Source organism: Molothrus ater, chromosome 16, assembly GCF_012460135.2.
Source record: "Molothrus ater isolate BHLD 08-10-18 breed brown headed cowbird chromosome 16, BPBGC_Mater_1.1, whole genome shotgun sequence".
Taxonomy (NCBI): Eukaryota; Metazoa; Chordata; class Aves; order Passeriformes; family Icteridae; genus Molothrus; species Molothrus ater.
The window spans coordinates 13,719,561-13,731,123 of NC_050493.2; the positions used below are offsets into that span (position 1 = coordinate 13,719,561).

At 51.8% G+C, this 11,563-nt stretch overlaps 1 protein-coding gene across 3 annotated transcripts in view; it reads left to right on the forward strand.

The window, feature by feature from the left end:
* AXIN1 (axin 1) overlaps positions 1–11,537 on the forward strand; it is a 78,096-nt gene extending 66,559 nt beyond the window's left edge. For 2 of the 3 annotated variants that reach the window (XM_054516597.1, XM_036392248.2), the window contains exons 6-10: positions 1,197–1,750; positions 4,024–4,200; positions 4,774–5,019; positions 10,176–10,346; positions 11,086–11,537. In XM_054516597.1, coding sequence (XP_054372572.1) covers positions 1,197–1,750; positions 4,024–4,200; positions 4,774–5,019; positions 10,176–10,346; positions 11,086–11,212 — 1,275 coding nt within the window. In that variant the 3' untranslated portion in view covers positions 11,213–11,537. The remainder of the gene's footprint in view (positions 1–1,196; positions 1,751–4,023; positions 4,201–4,773; positions 5,020–10,175; positions 10,347–11,085) is intronic. The other variant, XM_036392249.2, reaches the window with a different exon arrangement.
* The last annotated feature ends 26 nt before the right edge of the window (positions 11,538–11,563 follow it).

Sequence of the window (11,563 nt, forward strand, 5' to 3'; positions counted from 1 at the left end):
GGCCTGAACCCCCAGGTGTGACACTGGGAGGAAGTTTGTTATTTGCTTTCTTGCTGTGTGGTTGGCAGCTGAGACTTTGAAGCTGGTTAGCAAGTGGTGGGTGATGGCATCTGACAGGCAGAGCTGATGGGAGTCAGTGTTTTCCAGTAGATGCATTTATCTGGCAGGGCAGAGATACCCTGGGCTGCAACTGATTTCTTTACTGTGCCAAAGGAGGAAAAGAGCAGGATTAAAGGACTCACTGGAATCCTGCTTATGTAATTAAAACAAATAGGAATCCTGACTTCCAATAAAGAAACTTCATAAATACCTGAGTTTGTGTTGGAGCGTAAAGTAGTCTGTCAGCATCAAAACTGTGGCTGTCAGCATGGAGGAGTTTAATTCTTCCTGGCAAGGACTTAAGAGTCACTAACACCATGTCCTAGACCAGTGTGAGCTGCAAGAACAAGCAGTTAGTTCCAACCCATTTCTTTATCTGCACCAAGTGTTTCACTCCAGCCTTAGCATGCCCAGGAGAAATCAATGTTTGATTTCCAAAACCATTCATGCAGCTGTCGACCTTCACTTGCTCCCTCCTGTTTCAAGCCTTCTCTTGGCTTTGCCTTGTGAAACAGTCATTTGGGTGAGAAAACCCCCCTGGTCTCACCTGACTCAGAACTGATTTGCTGCATATCCTGTAGCTGTGGGCTTTATCTGATGGCTTTGAAGCAGTGCCTCACCAAAGGCACGTAGGAAGCTGAAGGTACTCTGTGGTAAGTTTTGTTTCTGCTGCTGGTGGTTGCAGAACCACCTTCAGGGGACTTGGAGTAAGGCTGTGCCTGCTCCAGTTGAGTTGTTAGGCTTGTCAGCTGTGTTTGTAAGCCTGGTTGTGATGTGTGGGCTGCCTGGCACAGCTCCTTGGGTGGTGTGTGGAGAACATTGCTAATGGTGGCTCCAGAAGCAGATACAGAGACCTGAGCTGCTCTGCTCAGTGGCACCCAGACTGCACAGGCTTGGCTTGAGCATCCTGTCAGTCTGGGACAGGTCTCCAGAGGGGTGGTGAATCTCCATCATCTTAAAGGTTTTCAAGATCTGAGTGGCCTAAAGCAGGCCTGGCCTAAGGGTTAGCAGCAGTCCTGCTGCACGCAGAAGGGGGGACTAGGGACCCCTTCCACCACTCTGCTGTCATTCTCTGATTGTCCCTGTGTTTCTTGCAGGAAGAAGAAGGTGAGGATGCAGATATCTCTTCTGGTCCCTCAGTCATGAGCCACAAGATGCCTTCTGCCCAAGCCTTCCATCACTTTGCTCCTCGTTATGCTGAGATGGGCTGTGCTGGGATGCAGATGAGAGATGCCCATGAGGAAAACCCCGAGAGCATCCTGGATGAGCACGTGCAGCGTGTGATGAAAACTCCAGGCTGCCAATCTCCAGGACCTGGCCGCCACTCTCCTAAGCCACGGTCCCCAGAAAGTGGCCACTTAGGGAAGCTGTCAGGGACACTAGGAACAATTCCTCCAGGGCATGGCAAGCACGCTACAAAATCAGGAATGAAACTGGATGCAGCTAACTTATACCACCATAAACATGTCTACCACCACATCCACCACCACAGCATGATGAAACCAAAAGAGCAGATTGAGGCCGAGGCCACGCAGCGAGTGCAGAACAGCTTTGCTTGGAATGTAGATTCTCATAACTATGCAACAAAGTCACGAAACTACAGTGAAAACTTGGGCATGGCCCCTGTCCCCATGGACTCTTTAGGCTACAGGTGAGTCAAGGAACACCCAGTGGGATTCCCAAAGCCATGACTTCTGTAGGAAGCTCTTCCATGAAGAGGCTGTAGCATGTCAGGGAAACAGCAGTTCAGCCTTTTCCTGTGTGAGCTTATGCTGGGAGGTCATTTGAGGGCTCTTTCCCTTCAGAAATGGATATGCCATTTTTATCTCTGATCTGGTACTGAAAGACACCCTCTAACCAGGATTTTTATTTGCCTTGGTTCTAAAATAGATTTTCTGCTCCTTAAAGCAGTGGAGATGCTTAGAAATTGCAGGTGCTGGTCTGCATCTCCATGCACCTGGAGTTGGATGTTTGGGCTGTGTCTCGAGGGCTGGGTAATAGAAACAGATCTCTTAAGGTGTTTATGAGAGGACAAAACTCCCACCTTATTTGTTGCAAGGCTGAACCCATTCACCAGGAGGGGTCCTTTCTCTTTCTGGCAAAGCAGTGGACACTGCAGTGCTGCCCTTGCAGCCAGTCCCAAGGGGATGTTCTCCAGGGTCGAGCACCCTCTGCCCAGAAAAGCCATTTGGCTGCATTGCTGGCTGTTGTCTGTCTTTCTTTGGCCATTTGAATTCCTCCATCCCTTCCATGCTGCAGGCAGAGGGGGGAGCTCCTTTTCTGTGGCAGGTTTTGCTGGTCCTGTTGCTGGGTGACTGCAAAGGTGGGAGTGCAGCTCAGGGCTGCCCATGGTGAGGGATGGGGATGGAGCAGCCACAGGGGAAAGCTGTGCTCACCCTGAGGGTGTCTGGCTCCCCAGGGCTGAGGCTTTGGGATGTTTCTTTGCAGTGTACCAGGGGTGGGACAGTTAGTGAAGGCAGGTTGGCTGGGTCTGCAGCAGTCAGGATCAGCTTTCTGGGTGGCAGGAGGGAGGCAGAGTGCAGAGCAGCCAAAGCAAACCTTCAGGAGGTAGAGGCACTTAAATCCACCATGTTTGTATAGGGAAAGGGTTGTTCCTTCAACAGAGGTGAGCATGGCCATGCTGGACCAACCCAAAGCCCCATCTAGACACAAGATTTCCTCCTAACAGCAGCTACAGCATATATTTAATGAGATTTTTAAAGGACACACTCAGAGCTGTCCTTCCTCTGGCACAAACTCCCAGTTCCTGGCAGTCCCTGAATTAGAAGCTTCACAAGACAAGGATTTGCATCCAAATGGTCTTGTTTGGCAGCCAGCAGTCTCTTGTGATGACTTCTCTCACTCTTTGTTGAACCCAGCTGGTGTTCTGTTCCCCCAGCCCCCCACGACTGTGTCTGTGGGTCAATGACAATCTGCAGAAAACAACATTATTTTGTTTGCACTGAACCTGATGCTGTGGAGTTGCATTTGATACCCAGTAGTCCTCATGTTAGGAGAAGCAGAGAAGTTGTCAGCTTGCCCTGCCTTTGTAGATCTGCAGCAATTCCTCCCCAGGCTTTTTCCAAAACAAAACAGCAAAGTTATCCGAGGGATTGCTGCTCCTCAGTGGAGTTCAGATTGTTTTTCCTGTATTTTTAGTGACCGTGCAGGAGCAAGGTCCTGTGCAGTAAAGCAAGAGGATGATTAGGACAGAGGGAATCTCATGGAACGACAGCCAGCACAGGAGAATTCCGCATGGCCTCCTGAGCATGGTGCAGCTTGGCTGGGCACGTGGCCATGTGTGCCACTGTTCCTGCAGGAGCCCTTGCTGCAGCCACAGGTGTAGCCAGAGTGTTGGCCACTGCCTGGCTTCCCTCTGGATGTGGTGGTTGAGGTGGCTGGGCTTCCCCCTGGGAGGCAGCCCACCCTGCTGGTGTGTGATCTTCCACCATGAGGTGAAGCCTCGTTCAGTTGAGGGTGAGAAGCAAACTCTGGGCATGGCAAGTCAGAGTTTGGGGTATCGCTGAATCTGGGGGTGATAGGAAGGACCCAGGTTTCAAGCAGTGGTCAGGCATGGAGAGACAGACAATGGATAACCTCCTGCTCTGAGCAAAGAGCTGGGGATTTAACACAGCACTTCTCATGGCAGGAGATTTTGCCATGGCTCATTTGACCAGAGGAGAACCTCCCTCTCCCCCCAGGTTGTTGGGCAGAGAAGTTGCTGTGCCCAGGTCTAGGCAGTCTTACTCTTGGCCTGAGCTAAGAACTCCCAGTTTGTGCCACAAACCACTTGTGGCATGGGTGGCTCGAGCTTTGGTAGAGCAGAGAGCTGTGGAACATGCTTGGAGATAGATGTGTCCATCCTCTGCCCCTCTGGTGGTTGGCATAAGCAAAGCACTAATGTCCCAGTCTTTGTTCTTGCAGTGGGAAAGCAAGTCTGCTCTCAAAAAGGAATGTTAAGAAGACTGATTCAGGGAAAAGTGATGGTGCCAACTATGAGATGCCAGGATCTCCCGAAGATGTGGAGAAAAACCAGAAGATCCTTCAGTGGATCATAGAAGGAGAGAAGGAGATCAGCAGGCATAAGAAAACAAACCATGGGTAAGGGCTGGCAGAACAAGGGATAACAACAACACTCTTGTATTGCACCCCCTGCACAATGGAGATGTGTCAGCAGGCTGCCTTCCTCCCAGACATCTTGGGAAGGCAAGAATCCACCACACAGGGGTGGAGACCCTTATGTGGTGGGTTCTTCAGACCCTTGGGAGACTGAGGATTACTCGGGGGCTGTGAAGGCTATTGTTTCTGAAGGATAACTCAGGGGAATCTTGGAAATCACTGCTGTGGTTCCAAGGTGGATAACATGGCACATGGTAGGCAGGGGAAGGCATCCTGTGGGAGAATGCCACAAAAGATGGAGCTGCCTTTTCCTGAGTTCATTTTTATGTATGGGATTGATGGGAGCCCTCACATTTATCTGTGGGGTTTGTTTCAGGGTTTGTCTCAGGACTTGCTCAAAATCTCCTTTAGATTTTGCCGCTGCACCCTCGAAAGCAGTGCTGTGAGGAGCTTCCCAGTGGTGCCTGTATCCAGCAGCAGGTCCATCTGGGAATGGCTGCGTGTCTGTGCAGAGCATCTGAGTGCTCCATGTGAACCCTTGGTGTTTGTGTGCAGCTCTTCAGGTGCTAAGAAGCAGCTGTCCCACGACCTGGTGCGGCCCCTGTCCATCGAGCGGCCGGTGACAGTGCACCCCTGGGTCAGCGCCCAGCTCCGCAACGTCGTCCAGCCTTCCCACCCCTTCATCCAGGATCCCACCATGCCACCCAACCCGGCCCCCAACCCTCTCACCCAGCTGGAGGAAGCTCGCAGGAGGTTGGAAGAGGAGGAAAAAAGGGCTGGAAAGCTCCCCCTTAAGCAAAGGTAGGATGATATGGTCTGATTCTGTGTGGGAGGGACTGCTCTGAGGAGTGGCCATGTCCTCTGCTCTGGTCTGCAGCATGCAGAGAGGTCAGAGGAGTCTTCCTCTGTCCTTCTGACGTGGTGGTGCTAATGGCAAAACCCCCCATGAGGCCGTGGGCTTGTGATCTGTGGCTGGAGAGGCTGGAAATGCTCCTGGCAGGATGGGAAGGGGCTGGGAAGAGGGAGCACATCTAGAAGAAGCATGGCTGGGACAGCTCTGCCCTGGTGCTCGCTGGCTCTCCACTCATTCACAGTCACACAATGACTTCAGAGCTTGCTGCAGGAGCAGAATTCATCAGGATGCAGCAGAATTAAGTGCAGAAGACAAATCTGTCTCTGCTCTTTATCTCCATCTCACACAAGCTTCCAACAAAGGCTGCTGGTGGCCTCTGGATGAGAGCTCTGTGCTGGAGCCCTCCTGCAGCAGCTCTGACTCTGCGTGACCATATCCAAGTCACTGCATCTTCCTGTGACTCAGCTTAATGGCTGTTGCAGAGCTCATTTTCCTGCTCTGTGTTATCTTTCAGGAGGCATCATTTGCAAGGCACATGGAGCTCTCTGGTGAAAAGCGTTTTGGAAGTGCCAGATAATTACTGTTAACAGCTAAAAGCACTTTGTCCATTAAAAACCTTTCACAGCTCTCCAGCTGTCCTCTGAAAACTTGACACTTTGTGGTCTGACTCGTAGAAACACAAATGTAATTTAAAAAAGAAGCTCTTAATTGACAGGCCCCAGTTATTTTTGCTTGCAGTGACCACGTAGCAGATTTCTGTGTATTCATGTCAGAGCATTGATTGAAGGCCAGGTAATTAGAGGGCTTTCCCAAGCCAGGTTAAGCCAAGTTTATGTGATCTACCTTTGGCGTGTGTAATTGGATAGGGTTTATTGGTAGAGCCATTTATAGTTGTACTAAACTCATGCACCTTCCCCAGAAATGTCTGTACACACTTTGAAAAGAGCAGCTTGGGCTATGCAGTTAATATTCTGACACTAATTTGGCCTGTATTATAGGAGTGGCTTACAGAGGAAGCCCATGGTGTGTGGTAAATGCCAGGCATGCCAGCAGCAGGATGGGCTGAGCAGTCCCAGTGCTGGGCTGCTCTGATTCCACTGCCTCTCCATGAGGTCTGGCTCTTCTCCCAGTGATGCAGTGATCCCCCAGCCCTGCCCCATGCCTGGAAAACCAGAGTGACATTCACCAGTGGGGAACTGCTTATGAAAAGTAGATGTGTCTGTGTCCAGTAGCAGGCAAAAGTGGATGCAGTGGAGCTCCCCCAGGGAGCCAAAGATTTCTGGATGTTGAAATCTCTCTGCTGGATTTTGGTAGGATTGACTGCTACAGCTGAAGCACACCTGAGCTGGCAGCTCTTAGAAAGCTCCTGCTCTGGTTAGCCCAGGAGCCCACCTTCAAATAGATCCCACAGCTCAGTGAGAACAAAGCTGAAACTGAGAGAGGAGCTCCCATGAAAACACCATTTATTTCAGTCAGGAGCTTTGGAGAGCTCTGGGAAATTGGAGCCAGTGTCCCAGGTTTGTCAATAGCCTTGGGGAAGCACAGAGAGGTGGAGGTGAGCCCAGGGGTGTCCTTGAGGCTCCAGTTGAGCTGGCTGTGGGTGGAGAGCACACTGTGCCAGCTTTCTACAGCCAGACTGGCCTTGCCAGCAGGGTTCTCCAGCTCTGCAGCCACTCCCCTCTGGCACAGCCCTCCCAGCAGTGGCCTTCCCCACCAAACTGCCCCCTGCCAGCAGCCCTGCTCCCACCCCAGCACTGCCCCACTGAAAATCAGTGAGGCACCTGCAGTGACTGTGCTGGGAATTGTAAATACTCTTCCAGAAAAAGCATTGCACTCCCTATTTCACAGCATTTGCAATGACCCTGATCTCTGAGATGGCAACCTGGCTGCTGCTGGCAAGCAATTCAGGATTGACCATGCAGTGCTAATGACCTGCAGATCCAGCAGCACACCAGGGCCCAGCATTGGTGTCCCAGTGACCATCAGGTTGTTCCATGGACAGACAGGTTTTGAGCCATTTCCTGTAGCTCACTCTCACATTTCACAGCTGGATTGTAGTAATTAATACCAGCTCCTCAGAGAAAGGATTTTTTGCAAGCAGGGAGAACATTTAGCGTGAGATCACTTTGGAATTAATTGTGTTGGCCCAGGATTGGAAGAGGAGCAGAACTGGTGGTTGGTAACATCTGCTGGGTGCATTTTGGGCTTTCCAGAGCTCTTCAGCCCCAGGGCTGAGTTGGAGCCAGCTGAATACCTTTGCATCACAGCAAGGTTGGATTGGTGCTGCAAACCAGACATGGGTTCCCTGTCCCAGCACTGGTGGGATGCCCAGCTTGGGTCAGGACTGGGATGCAGATGCAGTGAGGGGGATGAGTGCTGCTGTTTCCCTGCTGGATGGTATTTTGTGCTTGTGACAAACACAGCAATGGGAGGTGATCTCAGAAGGGGCAGGGTGTGGTACCTGGCAGTATTTCTGGGTCACACTGACACCCAGGAGATGGGTGCAGGTGGCAGATTTAATGAGGCAGGGCTCAGAGTCGCTCTGATGGCCTTTATGTGCAAGCCAAAGTCTCAGGAGATCTCTTGGCAATGACAAAAGTGGAGACAGTTGTGTTGTTTCATTCTCCTTAGGGGAGCTCTTGGAAAATTACATTGTCAGTGGATGTACAATGTAATCACTGTGTCAGTGATTCCATATTCATCAGCTCTGCTTCAGCCTGCTAGAGCTCCATGGCTACAGTTTGGGGTGTGTGTGAGTTCTGCTGAGAGAATTAAAGCAACAGGAGAATCTTCTCTTGGTTCATTGGTGATAAAAGGGAGACTGGGGAAAATGTGGGCTCTGTCTGGGAGGAAATGGCAGAGCTGCTTACCTGGGGCATGCACAAGGCTGAGGTACTCAATGGCTTTTCTGCTTGGTCTTCAGCAGTGAGTGCTCCAACCACAGCACCCGAGTCAGAGACAAAGGCAGGGACTGGGAGAAAAAAAGCCACCCACAGTAGGAGAAGATGAGGTTTGAGACCATCTAAAGAACCTGAAGGTGCACAAGTCCATGGGACCTGATGAAATCCACCCACAGGGCCTGAGGGCACTGGTGGATGAAGTGTCTGAGCCACTGTCCATCATATTTGAGAAGTCATGGCAGTCTGGACAAGGTTCCACTGAGTGGAAAAGGGAAAGCATAGCCCCCATTTTCAAAAAGGGAAAAAAGGAAGGCTTAGGGAGCTAAAGGCTGGTCAGTCTCCCCTCTTTATCTGTCAGGATCATTTTTGGGCATCGCTTCAGGCATCATTTTCAGGGCACATCTCACTGGAGTCAGGCTGAGTACGTTCAGGAATGGCCTTTCAGGTGTGAAGTGCACAGCAGGAGGAAGGACAGTGGCACAGACCCCCTCTTGCTTCTGCCAGAGCAGAGCTCAGGGATGTCCTGTCCTCTCCATCTCCCCAGGCAAAGAAGAACAGCAGCCCTGAGGAAGCAGCTCTGCTCCTGCTCCAGGCTTGTCACCATGTCCCCAGGCACACAGCAGCCCTCTCTTAGTCATGACTTGTCTCTACCAGGATTAAGAGAAGCTTAGGGACTTTGAGGTTTTCCAAACCCCTTCAATTAACTTCTGGCTCGCAGGATTCACTGAATTTGCCTGAATTTATGACCCATTTTCCCTTTAAATGCCTTATTTTTTTTTTCCCAAGGATGACTCAATTCCTTAATGTTTTTCTAGCTAAAGGGCATCCTGTATTTTGATACAGGGATGGGAGAGGCTCGGGGGGCCCTGCTGGCACCAGGAGCAGACCCTTCTCTCTCAGAGTGCTGCATCTTCTCCCAAGGTCTCACAGGCAGAGCAGGCACCCGGAAGATTGTTCAGCTGAACTTTAGACCTCTCATGCCTGTAGGAAGAGGTGGAAAGGCTGTGTCTGGTGTTGGTTTGCAGTGCCAGTGTTTATGTGGGCACACCATGAAAAGGTGCTCTGCCCGCCAGCCACTGTTTAAAGGTTAAGGTCAGAGTCATTTCCAAAACTGCGATTACCTCATGTGCTTGGCAGATTCTATGGTTTTTACAGCAACTTTCCAGTCATGTAAATACAAAATCATCTTTTTTTATCCAGTGTGCTTTTAAAATATTTTTTTTAAAGCTGCCAAATGTGTTTTATGTGACTTTGAAAGGGAAGGCTGCCTCTGGCTCAGACCACGCATGCCAAGGTACCAATTTGTGTAGGCTGCTCCAATGTTTGTGCAGCGTTTTCAGCACCCAAGATGAAAGGCTCTGAGAAGGGCAAAGTACCCTGAGCTGAATTACTGTTGCTTTTGTCTGTCTCTGAAAATGGGGTGAGGGCTGGGCTGACAGTTTCAGTCTAGTGATGGCACCACAAAGCTGAACCTGGTGTGTGGGCTGGAAGCAAAGACCAGACCAGCATTTTGAGAGCTAGGAAAACACAGGAGGTGTAAAGTCACTGAGGTTTTGGGGATGGCAGCTGCCTTGGCACCCTGCATGGACAGGGCAGGCAGCAGAGTCTCCAGGACATGCCATGCTGGGATCTCCATCCCCTCAGACCTCCAGGTACTCTGGGACAGGTGCCATGGGGAGCTGTGGGGTGCAGGAACATCCTGCCTGCAGATGTGGGCCACTGGAAAGTCCTGCTGGGCTGTTCTGGCCATAGGGACAATAATCCCAAGCAGTCTGGGCACTGTCTGCATGGTCATGCCCTGTGGGATGGTGCTCCAGCCCTGTGTGCTGGTGGGCACCAGGAGCATGGTGAGATGGTGATGGAGATGATGGTGACCTGGCTCTGCTGCCTTGGCCTGGGCTGCTCTGGTATGTGAGGAGGGCCATACCGTCCCACAGCCTGGAGACAGCACAAGGGGGCTGAGTTAGAGCCTGTACCCTCCTTGTAGCTTTGTCCTGGCCTCGTTCAGCCTTTCCAAGTGCTCCTTGACCAATCTTGGTGTGTGTGTGTGTGTGCCCAGAGAGCTGCTGCTGCTGGGAGCAGGGACTGCACTGCATTCCTGACCTGCTCCTTCACCCAGCAGCCCTGAGCCCTGCCAGGTGCCCAGCAGGATGGTTGTGAGCCCCCTGGCTGGCCCTGAGCAGGTTCCCTGTGTGTGTGCTCAGCAGGTTGAAGCCCCAGAAGAGGCCGGGCAGCGGCGCGGCGCAGCCCTGCGAGAACATCGTGGTGGCCTATTACTTCTGTGGGGAGCCCATCCCCTACCGCACCCTCGTCAAGGGCCGCGTGGTCACCCTGGGACAGTTCAAGGAGTTGCTGACCAAGAAAGGGAACTACAGGTAAGGGCTGCTCCCAGCCTGCCAGCAGCTTTTGGTGACCCCTGGCAGATGCCAGTGCCAGGACACAGCGGTGGTGTCCCCACAAAGGGGAGGGGGGGTGCAGGTGGGTCAGGAGGGATTCCTCGGGACATGCTGTGCTGGGGATGTGGCAGGTGAGCAGGGGAGAGGGAGGTTGGGTTTTGTAGCAGAAATGTCCTGCATCATGGTTTGCACCTCCAGCAGGAGCTGCTGAGCTGCAGGTTCCTGGGCAGGTGCAGTCAATGCTCAGTGATGCTGTGGGGACCCTCTTTAATTCAGAGCTGGTTTTGCTCCTCTCAAAGTTCCCTTTGGGTGAGGACAGGGAGGCTGGGTCTTTCCAGAGTCCTAAAGCGGTCAGATGTGGGGTGTGGAGCTCTCCAAGTTCCCGCTTCCAAGTAGAAGCTGCCATGGGAAAGCCTGCCTAGAAATGCTCCATCCACACAAGTGCCTCAACCACTGCTTTTGGGAGAGCTGTGAATGGGCTTGGATTCAGGGCTGGAGCTCCTGACCATGCTAACATGGATCCTGACCACTTCTTGTGGTCACTGTTGAGGGCAGGGGCAGGAGTGTGGCCTCAATGCCAATGGGGGAGTAGCTTCCTGTTCTCCACGAGCTCAGAGCCATGGAAGGGCTGTACCCAGGTTTGGGGATCATGGTGCCCTATGACCATTCACCTGCTTTTTTTTCCCCTCTCCCTCTTCCCCATTTCTGTTTCTTTCAGGTATTACTTTAAAAAAGTGAGCGACGAGTTCGACTGTGGTGTGGTCTTCGAGGAGGTGCGGGAGGATGACACCATCCTGCCCATCTTTGAAGAGAAGATCATTGGGAAGGTGGAGAAGATTGATTAGGCTCCAGGGCAGAGAGGACAGGACTGTGAAGGACTCTGGGACCGGAGGAGAAGGCCTGGGGCAGAGCTGCCACCACGGGCACCAGGCGAGCCCAGGGCAGAGGGCGGCAGCTCCGCCTTCAGCACAGATCTGGGCAAGCTCCAGGATGCCAGTGGATGCCCTTCCACCCCACAAACCTGCCAGTGGGAGCCTGGGCTCCCTCTCCATACCGAATATAAGTGTAATGTAGCATTGTACAGTGCATTAGAAAGTGTAATATGACCTTGTTTACTAAAGCTGCATATTTTTGATATATTGTAATAAAAGGAAAATATTTCCAATGTCACAGTGCTCTTATGTAAATGTAAAACA